This window comes from Eurypyga helias, unplaced genomic scaffold (assembly GCF_000690775.1).
Source record: "Eurypyga helias isolate BGI_N326 unplaced genomic scaffold, ASM69077v1 scaffold26977, whole genome shotgun sequence".
NCBI lineage: Eukaryota > Metazoa > Chordata > Aves > Eurypygiformes > Eurypygidae > Eurypyga > Eurypyga helias.
Window position 1 is genome coordinate 12,567 of NW_010261473.1, and position 20,493 is coordinate 33,059.

The 20,493-nt window shown below is 42.6% G+C and overlaps 1 protein-coding gene across 1 annotated transcript in view; it reads left to right on the top strand.

The window, feature by feature from the left end:
* MTR (5-methyltetrahydrofolate-homocysteine methyltransferase) overlaps positions 1 to 14,420 on the top strand; it is a 25,988-nt gene extending 11,568 nt beyond the window's left edge. The window contains exons 10-20 of the mRNA XM_010155391.1: positions 1,989 to 2,056; positions 2,900 to 3,020; positions 5,282 to 5,363; positions 6,136 to 6,234; positions 7,270 to 7,345; positions 8,584 to 8,739; positions 9,381 to 9,577; positions 11,667 to 11,867; positions 13,098 to 13,290; positions 14,041 to 14,153; positions 14,286 to 14,420. Of these exons, the coding sequence (XP_010153693.1) occupies positions 1,989 to 2,056; positions 2,900 to 3,020; positions 5,282 to 5,363; positions 6,136 to 6,234; positions 7,270 to 7,345; positions 8,584 to 8,739; positions 9,381 to 9,577; positions 11,667 to 11,867; positions 13,098 to 13,290; positions 14,041 to 14,153; positions 14,286 to 14,378 (1,399 nt within the window). The 3' untranslated portion in view covers positions 14,379 to 14,420. The remainder of the gene's footprint in view (positions 1 to 1,988; positions 2,057 to 2,899; positions 3,021 to 5,281; positions 5,364 to 6,135; positions 6,235 to 7,269; positions 7,346 to 8,583; positions 8,740 to 9,380; positions 9,578 to 11,666; positions 11,868 to 13,097; positions 13,291 to 14,040; positions 14,154 to 14,285) is intronic.
* Positions 14,421 to 20,493: the final 6,073 nt, after the last annotated feature.

The following is a 20,493-nucleotide window of genomic DNA, read 5'->3' on the forward strand; positions in this document are numbered from 1 at the left end:
GTCCTCGCTTCCCCACGTTGTGGCTGGGAACACCAGCTAGTGCTAATTCGGAGGCAGGAGGGAGTATAGCCTCCTCCTTTAATACCTTCTTCCTGATAAATTGGCATATGAATAAATGAATGAATGAAACTGAATACAGTTTAGGATCAACTAAAGTGTAGATGAGAACATCTACTGATGTATTTGTTTTATATTAGTTAAATATGATAACTGTAATGTCTTAAATATATAAGTGTAATGTCTGAAGAAACCAGATAGAACAGCTGTGGCAGGCAAGACTGCGTGTGGGCTGTGTGTTGTGATGGGAAAGGAGAAGTCTTGAAGGTTTGAGTGAACCTTTTAGTGTGTTTTTTCAAGCTCTTTCTTAAGTGTCAGGTGTTCAAAACTTGCTGAGGTATGTTTTGTTAAATAAGAGTTGAGATTCTTGTCCTGTTTCTGAGCTTCAAAAGATAGAACTTCAACAGAAGTCAGCTCTTTCATAGCCAGTCTACATGCAGCAGGGTTGGCAACAGTGTTGGAGTGGATGGTCATGTTTCCATCAGAGCCTTTTGTCAAATGTGGCACAGAGCTGAATCTGCTTTGGAACTCTGTCTTTATTGTTCATTCCTTTAGCTTCTGACTTGGGGCTCCAATTTGCTCTGAAAAGAGCCAAAATGATCTCCTTATTTTAAAATAATACTGAGGGTTGAAGCCAGTGGCAGTGCTGTGTTTATGCAATAGATTCTGTTCCGTTATCTCTTGAAATTCTGTCAGTTGGTTTCAGACTTTCGTGAGCTTTATTTAGACTTACTGAACTGAAGCCATAGTGTTTTCTGTCACCATTAGTATGAGTGAAGCTGACTGAAACCAGCAGGCTGGGGTGGCTTACTTGAGGGGGTAAAAAAACCCCCAGAAAAACACCCAGAAAACCAAACACAAACCAAACAAACCCTCCCTTCCCCCTTCCCTCCCCCACCTTGGCAATGGCTAGGGTTAGCAGGATCCCCACGCAAGCAAGGGAAGTGTGGTGCCTCATTTTGTAAAATATATTATTTAATAAGACAAAAAAGCCTCGATGTAAATCATCTTATGTTCCTGACACAAGGTATGATGTCCACAAAACCTTTTTGTATTGCCCAAATGACGTCAGAGACACCACTGCTATATTAGCCCTGGTGGGCAGCAAAGCCCCACATGGCTGTTCACTTGCTTCCACCCGGCCAACCTCAGTGGGATGGGGAGAGAGGAAGGGAAGAATGAAACCAAGAGCAATTGTGGGTGGAGATAGAACATGTTTAGTAAGGGGAAGGAGAAGTGGAAGAAGAGAGGAATAAAAGAGAAAAGAAGTGATGCAAAGATGACTCCTCACCAGCTCCCACAGGTAGACTGATGCCCACCCAGTTCCTCAGCAGAAGACAACTAACCCCCGCTAAACCCCTTCCTCTCCCATTCTATGGCTGGGCGTGCCATTGTGTGCCATGGAATATTTCTTTGGTTAGTTCAGGTCATTGGCATGGTTGTGTCTTCTCCCAGCTTCTTGTGCATCCCCCCGTTCTACTCCCTGGGGGAATGGAGTGGAGCAGAGAAGACCTTGATGCTGCACAAGCACTGTTCATCAGCAGTTAAAGCATTAGTGTGTTACCAGCGTTGTTTTGATCTCAGATCTGAACCACAGCACCGTACCAGCTGCTGTGAAGAAAATTAGCTCCTCCTCAGCCGGACTCAGTACAACCACAAAAAAAAAAAATAAACCCCCAGCCTCTTACACTTGAATTTTGTCACCTACTGTATCATCTGGAACTCTGATATATTGAAAATTTTGCCAAATCCAGAGGTGTTTTCCTATATTAAAATTCCCAGCAGAGGTCTTAAGACAAACAAACAGACAAATCTCAAGTTTAACTTCAGTTTTAGGTCAGTCATTTACAATTAGAGCAATGTATTTGCCCTTTAGCAGAAATGTGACCTGTTTTTTAAAGAATCTTGTGTCATCTCGCTTCTTTTCACAGAGTTATTGATTTGGGAGTCATGACTCCATGTGATAAGATATTGAGAGCTGCCGTTGAGAACAAAGCAGGTATAGAGAGATTTCATTAGTATTCTTGAACTGTTTGAGTTTTAAACCCCACTTGCATTTTTTATTGCTGCTCACTGCATTCCTGTGCTTTCTGTGATTTGGTCAGGCTACCTTCAGATAAATCAGAGCTTGTGCACTAACAGTAGTAATTACTTAGGATTTGACGCTTCCGTGAAACTTAGCCCAAGGAACTGAAAACCTCTATCAAAAAGAAAACTCCAAGAGAGATGCTTTAGTACTTGTTTTACAGATGGAGACTTGGAAAGGTTAAATAACTTCGCGTTGGGTCTTAAGTTGGTAAAAGAACTTGGCATTCAGCCTGCTCGGATCAGTAAGTGTGAAATTAGGAATGAGTTGTTCTAATAAATTATGAACTTCCAGAAACGACTTACAGTCACTTTGAAACAGTCTGTTGCATCTTGGAAAACACGAGCTGTGTGGAACATAGGTGGTGAGGTTTGAAGATGTTTGCTGTTTCTGGGAGCAGAGCTTATAATTACTGTGTCTTACTTCCCCCCTCAGTGCCGGACACCTGAGGTTTGAAGCTTGCTGATCAGAAGTACTGTGTATTTATTGCTGAAACTAGAGCAGTAGGTGTTCAGTAGCTGCAAAATATCTTAAACTGAAGATTTGGAATTGCTTTCATTCTTGGAAAGCTTTCACTTTCTAATTAGGTCAAACCTCACTTCTAGGCTAGTGACTACCCTGCTTTTTATCTCACTGTTACCTGTCTGACGCGTGAAGCTACACGATGTATGAAAGAAATGCCTTCTGTAATAATTTCTGTGTCTTTCTAGAGTGGAGTTGCTAAACCTTTTTTGTGTGTGTGTAAATTTGCGATAGATATAATTGGGCTGTCTGGTCTCATCACCCCCTCTCTGGATGAAATGATCTTTGTCGCCAAGGAGATGGAGAGATTGGCAATAAAGATTCCTTTGCTGATTGGCGGAGCAACTACTTCTAAGTAAGATGTCTCAGTTGGGAAGGTGGGGAATATGTATGAAAATAGTGTTAACGAGGGAAAAAGAAAATTTGTAGCTATTTCTCTCTCCCTTTCCCGCATTTTGCCCCAACACACACTGGTAGGTGTTTACTTAAGACTGAATGTTATTTCTTCTATCAGAAGCCCTAGAATATAGAGTAGAAAGTAATTGGGACACAACAGATAATGGGCATCTTAAACATTTCATTTTTGCGAGTTTATCTATTTTGGAAGTGTATGTTTTATGTGGAAGTACTGTATTTCCTTCTAAACGTTCACGTGCATATGCATGCGAGTCAGTTCTGTTCTTCTAAGGGGTTGGTTGAGTGACCTGTTTCGCATCACCAAAGCATTCTGAAAATACAGGATTTTGAGACTAGGAATGGTTGTGTTGGCTTCAGGGAGCCATTATCTTTAGGAAAATTAATGTATTTTCCTGGATCTCTGATCAACACTGTGCTGATTGGGTTGAAACCCCAGTCCCAGTCAAGCAGGCTGACAGGGGCAAAATTCTAGGTGCTTGCCTCAAAGTAGTTACCATGTTGGTTTTGATAGACGGAGCTGTTCTGCTGAGGTCTTGTTCTCCCGGATCCATCCAAATGAAATATTATGGCTGCTATGATGTCCTGAAGACCGGTGTTGGCAGCTGCCTGACACCTAGCATTAACATTAGCTCAGACGTGTTCTGGGCACGTGTGCCGGCCTTGGGTCACGCTCTGCTAACCGGTCAATGTACGGTACGCTTGAGTAGGCGACAGCTCCGAAGACGGCAGAGGACGCGCCTCGCGTCACTGGAAGCTGTTAGCAGTGTTGCTTTTTTCTCAGCGCACACGTACTGTAGCAGAAGCATTCGCTCACTGGATTCTGTATTTTTTGCCTTAGCCAGTCATCCATACTTTGACAGGCAGTGAAGAGAAGGATCACTCCTGTCTGTATTGGCCCTGTAGTTGTAATGCAGGGTTAACCGTATCCTTTTTCTCCTTCTCCGTATGAGTCTCTCTTCCTACAGCTTTGATACTGAGGACAACACATCAGGTCTTCTCTTAAAAAAAGGAAGAGGGGGTTGGACAAGCTTTACTCTAAGCAGAGGTTATATGAGAGCCCTTTCTTCAGATCTTTTTAGTGTTTGTGCACAGGGCACTGTGGCCTGGCAATTGTTGGCAAATAGCCAGCACCAAATAATTCTGTAGAATTTATTCAGAGAGGTGACTGTATTCAGAGAGATGACTGTAGCCAACAGCAAGGCAGCACTACTTTTATCTTTGAGTATGGAAATAACTGGGGAATGTATCTATAATTTTGTATACATAAATAATAATTTTATTAATATGAACTGTATGTAAATATATACATACGCATATGCCCAGACACGTAGTGTTTCTGTAAAATATATGTCAAGTAAAGGTATCCTTTATGGAAGACTGGATTGGGAATGTATATTTAATTTTACCTCCACAATCTTAAGTTTAACCTGGTGTGTACGTTCTGAAAGGTTGTGTACATGTCAGAGGTTGCTAATGAAGAACCATCTGCACTTTTTCTCCGTAATAATTAGTGTTATCTGGAATAAGGAGACCATAATTCCTTGGGGGGGTGGAAAGCTGGGGAAGGAGAAAGGGGCTGGATTTTGCCTACAGTATCTACACAATAGATTTTATTCGTAACTTACGGTAATGATGATGTTGGCGTTCTTACTATACTGCTTTGTAAAGTCAGGTGCTGACGAATAATGGTGACAGCTTTGTTATGGTAATGTTTATTTTTTAAAAATACAAAATGTGCTAGTCGATACAGTGCCATTGTAGGACCGTGCCCTGTTTGTGTCCTTTGTCTGTTCCTATAAAAACAGAAAATACAATACTTTTCTTAAAAAATAGAGCTGCCAAGATCAAAAGTGCATCACCTAGAAGCAAACTGACAAGACCCTGGGCAGTTGGTTACACGGCCCTGTTGCCCAGTCATCAGTAACCTCCATATCCAAGTGCTTTGAATATTTGACAGAACCTGAAGAAAAAGGAGACTTGATCTTTCCTGTGGAAGTTTGCTTCTGGTGTTCTGCTTTAAATTGATTTAAAAAAACAGTCTTTCTTAGCATTCAAGAAAGCAAACTGAGCTTTGGCTTGCAAGGTCTTTGTTGCTGCATTGCAGGATTTATTTCACTGGGGGTTTTGTCTGGGGATTTTTTGTTTGTTTGTTTTATTTCAGTTATGAAACTCTTCACTCTTTTTTCTTTTTTGTTTGAGAACACACACAGCTGTAAAAATTGCCCCACGATATAGCGCACCTGTAATTCATGTCCTGGATGCATCCAAGAGCGTTGTCGTTGTAAGTCCTAAATTCTAGTTTCTCGTCCATGCAAAAATATGTTCCCTGGTTTTCTGTTGTGCCTCTCGTCTTTTCCTCTAGGGCTTGAACTTACGGCAGAAAAATGAAGAGGCACGACAGAGAGCAGTTTCTAAACGACTGTTGCTTCAGTTATTTTTTGCTGCCACGTGGTTATCTCATCCGACGTGTCAATTACTGTTGCTGGACACCTTTATTTAAGTGCACATTTCGCTAGTGAGGGTGACATCGTTCACTCTGACTCCTTGACTGCAGTTTTGTGCTGGTTTATAGTGAAGAGTGATGGGGTTAGAGGTGATCTGCCGCTCTCTGTTGCACATGCACTTCCGAAGTTCGTGATACAGCGAAATCAGTACTATGAGACGGCTGACTGGAGTTCTGGGGTGGATGCTTTCTCTGTCAGACAGATGAGTCGTCTTAGCTAGCAAATCCCTGTTGGAAGGAAGTAGGCCAAGCTGTCTGTTGTTGCTACGGCCATTCAGTCTCTAAAGTCTTGGCGTATTCTCTTGTCAGGTCTTTCCAAAGCCAGACTTGGCGCTGCTAATATTGCCTGTGTAGGAGGGCAGCACTCTCAGTAATACTCGTATTCTTAAATATGTTTTGAACCTAGCTTGCAAATTAGCTGTAAGGCTTAGTTTAGTGTTGTCAAGTGTAACTGGAAGCACGGGTCTGAGAGACAGATAACGTACGTACTCTGTCCTTACTACAAGCATGTTACAGTATGTACTTAGCGCCTTCTCTTTGCTCTTTTCAGTGCTCCCAGCTCTTAGATGAAAGTGTAAAGGATGATTTCTTTGAAGAAATATTAGAGGAATATGAAGATATTAGACAAGAACACTATGAGTCTCTGAAGGTACAGCTATAATTGCTTTAGCTGCTTTTCCTGTTTGAAGTGATTGGTACCGACCTCTTTGCTCGCTCTCAGTTTTAGCTCCTTGTGAAGACCTTCAGGTTTATTTGTGCTGGTTTAAAACATGCAGTAGAACTGGTGGAAGTCTTTCAGGAGGGCTTATGAAATCTGAATTTTTTAATGTACAGGGGGAAATTCTGCGTGAGTGTAACGCATGGCTGGCAAAGTCTTGATTGTTCTCAGTGGGCAATCAGTGGCATCTACTACATCTCCATGGAGCTGGCAGGCATGTCAGCTTAGCCAACCTGCAAGAGACCAGTACCCTCCTGGAGCAGTAGGTCCAGGAACCTGGAGATGGACTGTGCAAATTAACAATAGAACGCAAGTAATATGGCTTCTCTGAGGCCATCTTTGTAAAAAACACGGATGCAAGCTGAAAGTCATCTGGCTCTTACCTGGTCTCTTGATAAGGAAGGGTAAAGCTTGAGGCCTTCTCTTGAAAATATTTGGCTTAACCACGTTTAAGACTGTTTTTGAACAGGGAACCAGTCCACTAAGCTGAGATCAGTGGGTGCAGCCCTCCCCTTTAAGCAGAGGGCAGCAGTGAATTCACGGTCCTTACTGAAGCTGCTGTGCACTTCCTGTGCCTTTCAAAAGAGCCAGTGATTTGCCCAGAGGGATGCTGAGGTCACTGGTGGTGGTGTCACGCAATCCTAAGCTTTTTGTGGGCAGCAGGAGAGTGTCTTGCTGTACCTCTATTTTCATGTTATTTAAAGTAATAAAGGAACTCGTAGTTCAGAGGAACTGGAAATATTGTGGACCAGTTTTATTTGAAGTATGTGGGAAAAAATAAAGCTGTGGTTGTGATGTAATCTTAGTTTACAGCTGTGAACTGGGAGTTGTTGGAACTGAAATTGCCTGTTGTCAGATTTGTCCCAAAGACCATTTTGAGCAAAACTTTATCACCAAGTCAGCAGTTGGAGTTTATCTGTCTGAAAGATGGCTGGCTTTGTGGAACTAACCTTTATGTCCATGCAGGAAAGAAGATACTTGACTCTACAGCAAGCTAGAAAAACAGGTTTCCATAATGGCTGGTTATCAGGCCATAAGCCAGGTCAGTTTAAATGTTGTTGGTTGTTGTTGCTGTGCATTTTATTTTATTTTGTTGTATTGTATTTAATTTCATTTCATTGTAGTATATTTTATTTTATTTTACTTTATTTTTAAATAGATTATGCTTCATTAAAATTCAGGATATAGTAGGGTAACAACTTGAGTAAATTGGTGTCTGTCTGAGCAGAGATATATTTTTTTGCATAAATTTGAGCATCCTATTTCTCCTTTATATTTTTCACAATGTATTTTTAAAATAAATTCCTAGTTAATTAAAAAAATCCTAAAACAATTTGTTACTCATAACACTTATCAGAGATAAGTCTAATGCCTGCTTTGCAAAGTAATGTCAGGCTGGCTCCTTATATTGCAAAACTTACTATCCTGTGCTTAGGGAACACACGTCCTGACATAACATTCATGTCAAATTCCTCCTTACACTTTTTTCTACCCTTGCCCCATCAGTTTCCGTAGCAATTTGTTTTGATATTTTTTTTTTTTAAATTAGAGACCAGAATTCCAGCAGCATTCCACGAGGACTTGCATCCTGCAGTTACGTTGACACTTGGGTGCTTTCTGACATTTTGTTTACAAGGCTCAACAAGTTGCTGATGTTCAATAGCTCATCTTAATAAAGGCTGTATTATAAAGGACTGAACAGCACAGACAAAACAAGGGCAAAGCTTGTGGCTACGTCATAACATAGATCACTCTCACTTTTTCAGCCATGCACACGTGTCAGAACAAGTGTGTGGTGGTTGCACAAGTCCTTATAGATCACATTGTAAGTTAGAGAACTATCCTGCAGTGCCATAGCACGTCACGTGTCTGCGCAGAGAAAGCAGGATGTGTAAATGCGAAAGGTACATGCCCGTAAAATGTGTTGGGTACTGGTAAGTTATGTAGGTTTTTTTGGTCTTCTGATTTGGCCAGTATTTTGGTCAGTGAAATAAAGTCAGAAGGCCAGCAGCTAATGAGTGTTGATTTGTGTGAAAGAACAAAAGGCCTTAAATTATACATTTTAACTTTATATGCCTTTTATGCTTGCCTTTTTAATCACATTGTAACTGCAGAGTATGGTATGACTTGGGAACAATATGACAGGGAGAATTCTAAGGCAGTTACTTTGGAAGAGGTCATTCGCAGCGGAGGAGGCTGGTGAGCATCAGTTATGCTGCACATACAAGAGCAATATTCAGTTATTTTCATTGTGTCAGATTGTACTTGTGATTCCTGCAGTTAAACCGAAATTCATCGGCACAAAAGTCTTTGAAGATTATGACCTGAAGAGGCTGGTCGAATACATTGACTGGAAGCCTTTCTTTGATGTCTGGCAGCTGAGGGGAAAGTATCCCAACCGGGGTTTCCCTAAGGTCTTTCATGATAAAACTGTCGGTGAGTATTGAAATTGCATTTGCTTCATGTAAATGTTGCTCACAGACCTGCCATGCTGCTTTAGGATTCTGAATGTTTGGAAGTGCATAGGATTAGTGCAAATGCATGGAAACCTAGTGTCGCTGAAATAATTTGTTTAACTCAACACTTAGCGAACCAAATGTTGGCATGCGAGGCTGAAAATAAATGGGGAAAAATGCTCAATCCTCTTATTTAGAAATCACCTGCCAAAACACAGAGAGGTATTTTAATGACAGCAAGTGACAGCAGAGCACTTAATAGATCTGTGTCCCTTTTGTGGCTGAAGATGACAAAAGGGCTCTGTCTGCTTTGAAACTATTCAGTGGGCCTTGAAACACGTGATGGACCTGCAAGGGTGACACTGAAATCCATGTTCTGGGCCTACTGCACTCTGGTAACGTAGATGTGCACACATGTTCTCTGTCGCTCGTTTTGTTCCTCGTCCTTGGCCTCTACTAGAACGGTGCTGGCTGAAATGTTCTGGGGGTTTCCAAGAATTATGTGGTTACAGCCGTGTAGGCATAGTCACTCTGCTGTCTCTCTGCTGTAGCTGACAGATTGCTGCAGTCATCAGAGAAGCCTGTCCCGCATGCTAAAGGGTTCTCTTTTTTGTTTGATAGGTGAAGAAGCAAAGAGAGTTTATAACGATGCTCAAAATCTACTGAAAACGTTGATCAGTCAAAAGAAATTGCAAGCCAGAGGTGTGGTTGGGTTCTGGCCAGCTCAAAGCATTCAAGACGATATCCATGTATATGCTGCAGAAGAGGCAGTGGGATCTTCGGAACCAATAGCAAAATTTTATGGCTTGAGGCAGCAGGTACAATGACAGAACATTTGTTAAACCAAGTGATTTTTATCTTTTTTTCTGCGTAGCAAGAATGTAACACAAGTGCGCTGTTAAAATCTGTGGGGAAAACAGTGTCTGTAATCTGTCCACAGCTGCTGCCTTGCCGTTTCTTTCCCTCATAACAAAAAATTGTACTGCAGTACTTGTAGTATTTTGCATTGTAGTAGCTGTAGAAATGCTTTACAGGTTCGACTTCTTCAGATACGGCGTGCTGCTTCTGTCCTCATTTTAGTGTTGAAGACATCCTAAAGCAGTGTGCTGTATAAATGCCTCACATGGCTCCTGTGATCTAAATCAGAACCTAATGAACCTTAGTGCTCTAATATCCCTGCCTTCTGCATTAAATGAGAAATTCTGCTGGAATGGGTGAAAGGTTAAAACCACTTAAAATACCTGGAAGATAAAGCTTAATGGAGATAAGTGGGTTTGATGGTCTTAATTTTCATGTAAAATTCCCTGTACAAAGAGGTAGTTTAGAATTAGTTGGATGCTAATTCTGGTTGAGAGAGTCATTGTTTTAAACATTCATTGAAGAATACTTACCTAGATTTGCATTTATTTTAATAGTTTGAACATTTTCAAGGTACTCTGTCTCTCCTTCTTCCCTACCTTCTGGCTTGGCTTCCTCAGAATTCACTTTATACGGAGTCATCAAACAAATATAGCAACTACCTAAATTTCAGGAGTGCAGTATCCTGAGGACAGTTCTGTGCCAGTGTTGCAGAACTCTGCCGAGAAATATTTGACTTTCTCTGCTCCGGTTCCCTGGATAGATAATCTGTTGCGTGGAGCTGGATCTAGTGTATTTTGACAGTCCACAGCAGATGTTTATAGGAACTGTTCTCACAAGCATTCAAGCAGGACTGTTCCAGGGCCTTACTACCTAGTTAAACATTTTGATATCCCATGTAAATCAATTTTACTACTCTTTGTGATGTAAACCTGGAAGTTGGAGATGGGTTTAGTATTTTTCTTAACGTAATCATTGCAAACGAGCTTTAAAATTGACATAGATTTCACCTCTGTGGGAAAAGGATATTTCTTCCCTATTGTGGTACTCTCTGTGACCTTGTAGGTTACAGAAACTGGGGAAGCAGTTGACCATTTTTGGTTTGGTTTTTTTTTTTTTTTCAGGGGTGGTGGTGGTTTATTAATTTTTTAAATTAATTACCAGCACTTGGAAGCTGGTAGAAAGCATTGTTAAAATACGGTCAGGGAATAAGAAGGCTTGGATGGGGTCTTCAGGCAAGTGGTAGCCATGGAATAACTTTTACCTCTCTAAGTTAGGTAGATTTACGAGAGCTGTGCCGTTTTTTAAATAGCAGTCGTTTTCCCACAGTGAATACGCTGGTGTGATCCACGATGGCCAGCATTCAGTCACCTCTTTTCATTCCCTTGTTTCCATTTTGGAAAAGGGTCCAGTGAGTGGGATATTTCCTATGTGTGCAGACCGACTTGAACCTTGCATGGGATTCCACTTTTCGGTGGTGATAGATGCATTTTGTCTGTGGCTGGTGTAAACCACCCCGGAGCACTGTTCCGTCTGGATTACTGGGCATGGGGTTTGTAGCATAAGGAACTAGGGGTGTTAATAAACTCTCACAGCCATTCTGGGGCAGGAGTTGAGGAAGATCCTGCAGTTCGCATAACTGGGATGCAAAACATCAGTTTGGCTAACAGAAGTGGAATCCGAGTGCTAGAGATGGAAAGTTCTTCCTCTTACCCAGTGGTTGGGGTGTTCCTTCTCTCATAGTAATTTGCCTGCAGAACAAGCTGTTAATGAGCAGTAAATGGAAGGGAACCAGCTCTCTGTGTGTGTTCAGCACAGCACCTCTCTCCTTGGACATTTTGGTCTTCAGTGATCCAAACAACCTACGAGGGAGGGGTTTTTCTTCCCACTCCAATACAAGAAAGCCGTCATGGCTCAGAGACTAGTTAGGTGTTTGTCAGAAATGCCTTAAGCCCTTTAGTCTTAATACCGGTCTTTAGGTTAATAGTGCACTAAGACTTAATGTATTTCTTAAATGTTCTGATGTATTGCTTTTTTTTGTTACTGCAGGCTGAAAAGGACCCTGCCTGCTCAGATCCGTATTACTGCCTCTCTGACTTCATTGCACCACTGGATTCTGGCATCTGTGACTACTTAGGCCTGTTTGCTGTGGCCTGCTTTGGCGTGGATGACTTATGCTGTGAATTTAGGAAACAGGATGATGAGTACAACATCATAATGGTAAAGGCTCTCGGCGATCGGTTGGCAGAGGTAGGAGGCTTTCCTTGCAAGGTTTCTGACCGTGTACTAGATTTTCTGGAGAGGTTGCAGTTTCATGTTTTGGCATTAACTTAGAGTGCTGCCTGTAAGGTTGCTCTGTATCGAACCTGGAAGTGAACGGCTTCTACTGAAGCTGTCTGGAGAGAAGAGTCCTCTTCTGAGCCATATCTTCCAGCCGCGAAAGCATCTCTCCAAGCTCTTCGTGAGGGTTCTGATGATGGATACAATGCAGTCGCTTTTAAAACAAGACCGTTTAAAAAGAACTTTCTTTAAATCTTGTTTTATCTACATGAGGTGTGACCCACCGATTATATTCTTGGATTGCAGACATGCCTTCTGCTTTAACGGTGACCGTGCAGATGTGTCCAGGGTACAGGTCTTCTGACTTTACGTGTCTTAGGCTTAGACAGACATGCTCTTAAAGCTCCAGCTGAAGTGGGTTAGAAAATGCCATCCCTTCCCTCCTACCCTTCTATCCCCACCTGTCTGCCCTCATGCTTACACCTGAGTAACCATGTTAAAACTTAGAGCAGCGTCGGTGCGATGGGGTTGGCTCTAGTTGTGCATTCCAAGCTGTAACAGAGTTTCAGAATTCAGTCTCTGATGCCGTCTGAGGACACTTGCTGAAGTGGAAACCTCTCCTGAAGGCAACCATTGCTGGCTGAGAGCAATGTAAGCTGTAAGAGCAGTTAAGAAAAGCAGTTGCCCACTTCCGGATAGAGAAAAGGCCCTCTGCTAAAAAGAGGGCTTACAGAATCTGCTAAAATCTGCTGAAGAATCTGCTGGAAAGATTCTCACATCTGATACCAGCATGGATGCAAGAATGATGTGGCATTCCTTCTGGATGAGATACCCAGATAGTCGAGATCTAGTGACCTCATTGCTATAATGGTGTATTGCTGCCATAGGCTAAAGTACCTCATCTCTTCCAGCTACTTGTCCACATCTTTCCGTCTTCCCACATGTAGGATTGTAAAGCAGGACAGCCAAAAAGCACTGTCTGCCAATAAGAGAAAAAACTAAAATAGTTGAATTAGCAAAATAAGAATTGTATGTGAATTTTAATGCTACCAAATTTCTCACCTCTGACAAGAGCCCACTTAAAAATACAGATGGGAATGGGGAGGAAGTCTCTGTCATTGTTTGTATTCATCAAATAGCTATTGCACCACTCTGCGCAAATTTGGGGAAAAAAAGGTAATCTTTGCATTCTATTCCAAGGCATTTGCTGAGGAGCTCCATGAAAGGGTTCGAAAGGAATTCTGGGCTTACTGCAGTACTGAGCAGCTAGATCTCTCTGACCTACGCAGAGTTAAATATGAGGGAATTCGCCCTGCCCCTGGATATCCAAGCCAGCCTGACCATACGGAAAAACTCACCATGTGGAAACTTGCAAACATTGAGAAAACAACAGGTACCTCTCTCTGTTTACGAAGATTCTTAGCCTGGTTCTATGCGAATGAGAGGCCGGGATGCCAACCAAGCAGTGAATGGGGCGATGCAGAGCTACATAAAACCCCCTGAACTGAAGCCGTTCTGGGAACTGCTATCTTCCCCTTTTCATCACCATTTTTGTTTTGACTCATTTAAGGAAGAATGTGCAAAATACTGCAGGTGCTTTTGGTGAAGGAGTTACGTCCCTGATTAACAGGTTGCATCAGACAGGGTTCTGATGCAGAGAGAAAAAAATCTGGCATCCTTATGGTTGTTGCAAGAAGACGTTCCAGATAGAAACAGTAAAAAAGCCAATTCAGCAGTGTATTTCCTGGTCCACAGAAACCTTGAGATGATAACTCTTAAAAATGAAGGAATTCCTATTGTTTCCTCCGATATTTTACGTCAGACACTTCACTGCTACTTCCACAGTTCCAAAAACGCCTTCCCGTGTTTCCAGACCTCTAGCTACTAATTTAATTTGCCAAAATGTCTTGTTTTTTCCTTCCAACTGTACAGTTACTCGCAGTAGTACTGTACTGAAAGACTGCAATATATTTAAAGCTAGTGCATTTTTTTAATAGCTAACAAGTGGCAAATGGCTTTGGTTTTGCTTCACCTGAAAGCTTCTTGGTCTTTGAGCAGCTTAAAGCTGCCCAACAAAAAAGGGGTCTGAATTTCTGCTTATTATCGATTCAGACAATAAGAAAATTCTCATTCTCTTTTCCAGGAATTGGTTTAACTGAATCACTAGCAATGACACCGGCTTCTGCAGTTTCTGGCCTCTACTTTTCCAGTCCCAAATCCAAATATTTTGCTGTTGGCAAGATATGTAAAGACCAGGTAACTCGCACTGTCCGATGTGGTATTGTTCGAGCATCCAAAACCACCTTGTGTGCAGATGTTCAAACAACTGTGTGAATAGAAAAAGCCGGAGTTTCCAAATCTTCATCATGTTTTGCGGTCCCTTTGCAGGTTGAAGATTATGCACTGAGAAAAAATCTGTCTGTGGCAGAAGTGGAGAAATGGCTGGGACCCGTGTTGGGATATGACACTGAATGCCTGTGACGCTTGTGGGCAAACATTTTCTTTGATGGTCTGTTTGCCAGAAGGAACAAGAAAATCCTTCCCACTGAAAACAGCTTTCTTCCATTGATCCCAAGAGCTTGTCCGATCGATTCTCCTTTTTTGTGATCAAGGAACTTCCTTTTTCAAATCTGCCCCGAACTGTGGGCTCGGGACCGTGACTGCGTTGCTTATCTCTTAGGCATAGCAATGCGTTTCTATTTATTTTTATTCCTTGCACAAATACTGTAGCAGAGCAGCTAGATGTAAGGTGAGGTGTGGAAGCTGCAAAGCTCTCCTGTCCTCAGGAGGGCTTCGAAGTCAGGGGCAAGAATTTCTGTCCTCTTGGCTGTGGATGTATATAGAACAGAATTCGACTTTTGTTCTTTTAATGTGTTTTGGCAAGTCCAGGTACAGAAATGCGATGGGATTTTCCTGCAAAGTCAGGAAAGGTTTTATGCTGAGTGACCAAGAGTTGCTGAAGTACAACAGATCTCCTTTTTTGAAATCTGTCTGCTCCGTGTTTAGGTCTTGTGGTTGGGAACACGTGTCGTTCTCTCTCGATAGTAACAGGATTTCAAATTGCTGTGTGATAATGATTGTAGTTAGAACAATCAAGATAATACCATGTGCTGGGGCAGTACCAGAAATGCTGGAATATGACAGAGCATGGAATAGGCTGACTGAGGCCACAGAGTTGTCCACCTCATGCTTCCTCTTCCTTTCAGCAAGCCACAGCTTGTGGCTGCTCTGTATACAGGGTCCCAGCACTTCCTACCTGACAGTTACGTTGTGAGGCGTAATTCGTAGGTAAGCAATCTTTGGTATGTAAAACCAGGAGAGAAGCAGAACTGTTACTGGAGACAGACGGAAAGCTTGGAGCTGACTTCAGTGCTTTACAAACTCTTGAAGCTTCTGGGTACCTGGACTGTAAAAGCAAACAGTAGCAATACTGTCAGGAGTAACAGCTGATACCATAGGCTTGTTCTTCAGACTTAACTCTGAGTGAGCTAATTGTCACAGCTTTTCCTCATCTTTGGAAAGTGCCTCAGGTATTATTTAAATGCTAATTTACTAAAATATTATGACAGAAACTCCTTGTTTTTCTGGTCTCTAATTGTAAAGAAAAGACCAGTATTATAAAGAGAATGTTCTTTTAAATAGTTTATCTGTAATCTATTAATAGCTATCTAATTTTTGTAATGTCTTCATCTGACTTTATGCTAAAAGAATAGTCTTGTAGCAACAGTTTAATAAAGGTTAAGCTGTCAGTGGTGTTATCCCATTAGAATCCTTTAAATGGCAACAATAAAATGAGTGCAGTAGTCTGAACAGATAATGTCAAAATTAATGTGCACATTCTGCCGTGAATCTGAAACTACGAAGGCTGCTGTGGGGTTTTTAAAGTAGTTGAGTGAGTGTGTTCTTAACGGAATGTTGTAGAATGTCTCATCCTTTTATGACTTCCAGAAGTAATTTCTAAATGGATCTCCCCTCCCCCCCATCCATATCAGGGCACTTGAGACTTGTCCTTGTTGGTCAGCTGATGCTTGTTGCTGGAACGGTTCCTCAGCAGAACCTCAGAATCTTTTAGATTGCCAAAGATACTGTCAGACATTCTTAGTGTAGAGGAAAATTGGTTCCTGAAACATGGAGCCTGTAAAAATTGAAATCCTCTTTGCTCTCTTTTTTGTACTTGCACTTTTGCAAATCCATTTAATGCTTGGAAAAGTTCCTCTCCACCACTCTTCCATGTCCCTATATTTGGAAGCAGAATGCCTTATTAGTCTGAAATACTGATTGTGTGAATGAGGTCAAAGTTTGGTGTGCGCAGCTTGGTTTATTTATTGATTGTTTTTCCTGCAACCAGTGGCACCTGGCTCAGTGAGTACAGCTTTAGCAGGGTCAGCCTGACAGAGCAACAGTGGTGGTGTTAACCTCCTGTAGGAGTAGAAGGTTTCCAACGGTGTGAAGCTACTTTATCCTTCACGCATGGCATCGTACATGGAGAACAATCTTCATCGCTGCCTGCGAACTTGTCATTATGAGAACCTGTTTGGAAGAATTACTCGTTATTAATGCAGATGATTTTACCAAGGATAATTTCTTTAAATGTTTGTTACTTTGAATTGTCAGTTGGCACTTCGAGTAATTCTTCTCTCCAGGACAAAGGTAAATTGTGAAGGAAAAGGGTCTGATAGTTACACCAGGTTAAGAGCTTTACTTCCATGAAACTACATTGAAAAGCCGTGGTAGGAATGTCCCTCTTTGAAGTATTGAAGTGGGAGTGGGTACTGCCCAGGAAAGTAGAATGCATAAAAGATTGGTTTTGCAGTGCTAACAAAAGGAGGATGGAAAGTAAGAATGCTGTGTACACAATTTTAGTTTAATTCTTGTGAATAATTTATTTTGGATAGATGACTGATTTTATTTTGGGTTATTTTTTGCCTGTAAGTCAGGCCAGCAGCCCAGAGGTTAAGTTTTGAGGCACATACCTCAATTTGAGTGTCAGGAAGGAACACTATCCCTAAGCCTACCCCTTCATTACGAGGTCTGTTTCAGCGCTGCTGTTACTCCCGAGAAGACTGTAGTGTGGCTTATGTTGGGGTGAGGGTGCTACCATAGGGCAGGCTGCTCCTCAAAAAACCCCAAAACACATTGCTGCTTTATTTTGAGCATTATTTTGGGCATCTTCTGCTTCCTTGTTTAGGAATGTGAACCTCGGGACAGCCTTTCAGTTAATTTCTCCTTCTCAAAATGCAAGTGATGCCCAGAAACTGAGCGGAATAGTGAGAGGCCTTGGAGGGCCTTGCTTTTTAGAAAGGGACTAGTTTGCTTGTGACTGGGTGTCACAAAATGCTCTTTGGAATCTTTGGCTGATTTACCTGAGCATGCCATGAAAATGTGGATTCGGTGTCCCAAAAGAGTTTGAAGAGCGAGAAAAGAAATAATGTGAATAATTAGTTCAGGAGGGTGGTTCCACACAGAAACAGCAGCGCGTGTTCTCCGTCACTGGAGAAATAATTCCTGTGCCCTCGATTGCCACAGCCCTTGTCACGGCAAAGCCTGTTCAGCCCCTCCGCAGTCATTCGTTTGATGGGCCGCCAGGCTTCTTCTGCAGGTGCCAGTTTCCAAGTGAAGACAGGCTGTGAACAGAGAAGAAACGTGTTCACACACCATTTGTGTGGTGTCCAGCCAGAGGCAGAACCAGCGCAGTGGGCCTCCACGTTTGCTTGTTCTATTAATACCACCGAGGCGGAATATCCTGAGACACTTGGCCGTGCCACATGCCTGACATAAATAGCTGTGCAAGTAGAACTCGGCTGAGATGACCAAACTTGGCATGTTGGATTTGTGATTCCGCTGGAACCAGGATGGCAGAAGCGAGCTGGTGACTGTCCTTGCTGGCCCGAGGCTGCCGCGACGGCTGAGAAACCAAAGTCTGTTTTCTGCCCAGCCGCCGCAGCACAGCGCGGCTTGTGCCTGCTGCTCCGGATCGGGCTCACGGGGAGCGCGCTTATGCCGTGGTGCTCTCTGCCATTCCTTCCCACGCAAGGAGATGGAATGAAGGAGTGTGGAAAGTCAGGCTTTACTCCATCTTAGTTCTTGGGTCATGCCCTTTTCTACCCCATCGCCCTGCCAAACCAGCCTCCTCTTCGACCTTTTCCCTCCAGCAGTCCCCCTTCGCTGCATGTTGGGGTCCTCTGCAGGTTCTGCCGAAACGGAATCGTAGAAGGTTTAAGGAAGTCTGTTTAGAATGTCTGAGCCAGTTTGCTGTTCTGGGAAAAGGAGTTTTTGCCTGGCAAGTGTCGGACAGCACTGGTAACAAGCGGTGCCTAGCAGAGCCTCGTACGCTGTCTGTGAGTCGTCGGAGAAGGCCGCAGGAGGCGTTCAACAGTTCCTTCAACTGCAGCCTTACTTATTTCGTTGTTTTCATCTAGATAGCAAACCAATTGCATCCTTTGTCAGTGTACTGTTCTAAGCCCCCTAATAATAATAAGCTAATAATAATACAACCGCGGAACGAATGTCATTTTCAACTGGAGTATTTTAATGGTGTGAATTGTGATGAAGTAGGGAATTATCTGTGCCTTGCCGTCACAAAGGCTTTAAAGATTGTTTAGGTAGTCGATAACAATTATTTCATGATGAAAAATTTATCCTGAGTGCAAACTCGGGTTGCAAAACACTAATCGTTTGATTTAAAAGGTTTTACCGCTGCTGTCTAGAAGTGGCTGATAAAATGATTTATTTAGGAGGCCGGCAGTTTGCTGCGCTGCTGGGAGAAAGGTCTGTGCTTGCAGGATTGCCTACGCCTTCCAAAAGAAGTAGGAGCGGGATTCACAGAGGGTAGCAATTTCAGAAGAATCAGAGAGGAGCTGGAAGGTCACGTAAGAGTGGTGGCAAATGTGTGTCTCCTAAAAAGCAGGTATGCTCGGTATTAGTCCTGCAGCAAATGAAAATAAAGGCTGTAGCCTCTACCTTACCTGTGCCATTAGAGTGTAAGAGATGCGATTTGAGAACGATTTCTAAGGAGCTTCATTAATTTAACGCATGCTTGGGATTGATGAATTATACTTGCATGTTTATGAGTGAGAAGGAGGAGGAAATAATAATTAGGTTGTGAACTTAAGTGAAAAGGTATTGAAAAAAGGGGAAAAAACCCACCTCTTGGGAGTTGTTGGAATCATTACTTAGATGAAAGTTTTTGACAGAATTTTCACTTGACTCTGGCGTTCCCTGACTGGCAGAATATTGTGATACATGGAAATAGAACATCTGGCTTTTTCCAGGGCTTTCAGAGATGGTAAACCCCTGCATCAGCTCCGTCTGCAGATAGGTGTTAGTGCAATTTTGACCCGAGAGTTACTTCAGTCTGGGAGATAAAATAGCACAGGGTGTGTAGATTGAATGGATTGTTATTTGATCACTTACTCAGCTTTTTAAAAGATCATTTTTTTCCAAATGTGGGAGTGCAACTTCCACTGGATGTTCTGTTCTTACTTTACTCTTTTGTATACTTGGTCTGTACTCTTCTCCCCTTTTCCTGCTCCACAATACAGGTGTGGAGATGTAACTCACAGTTCTCTAATGGCCTGTGAGTGCCACAGGTTGGTTGTTTGGATTTTTTTAACTAAAAAATTAATATTATTTTGGGGTTTTTGTTGAATTCCAGCAAGGTTCTTGCCAAATGTCCTCAGGAAGTAGACAACTTCATTCTTTTTAATCTGACCATCAGTTGGAAATCAGGTTGAGGTTCAGAGGAGAAGTGCAAGTACAAGGTCTGAAAAGGTGTCAGTTCTCCGTGGTCGGCGGACTTGTTCCGCACTTCTGTTTCTGTTCCGGCCTTGTGAGAACAAGCACGTACGTGCGTATCTTTCTGTAGATGGGGGCAGCAGAGGTACACCAAAAAAAAAACCTGCAGCGTAAGGCCCAAAGATTTATTTAGCAGACTGTTCTCCAGAGAGCCATTGGTACGGCTACTCCAGCTACTGCTGTTGATCAGGATGCATCTTCAACTGCTGTCTCAAGCTTGTCCGTACTCAGCTGGTTTTACTTCAGGATGCTGCTTGTGTCTCGCTGACTGCTGTGCAAGGTCTTCTTCGCTTGATCAGGCGTATGGGATGAACGACCGTGGAGTAACTATCTCCTCTTATAGAATCATAGAATCATAGAATGGTTTGGGTTGGAAGGGCCCTTAAAGATCATCTAGTTCCACCCCCCCTGCCATGGGCAGGGACACCTTCCACTAGACCAGGGTGCTCAAAGCCTCATCCAGCCTGGCCTTGAACACTTCCAGGGATGGGGCATCCACAACATCTCTGGGCAACCTGTTCCAGTGCCTCACCACCCTCTCTGTGAAGAATTTCTTCCTGACATCTAATCTAACCCTCCCTGTTTTCAATTTGTACCCATTACCCCTTGTCCTATCACTACAGGCTCTTGTAAAAAGTCCTCTCCCAGTACCCTTGTAGGCCCCCTTCAGATACTGGAAAGCTGCAATGAGGTCTCCTCCAGGCTTTCCTAAGCCTGTCTGTAGCCAAATAGATGGCTTTCTTCAGCTCAATACATTGTGTCTCTAAGGCCCATAAGGTCAGATTTTATCATCAGCACCTGA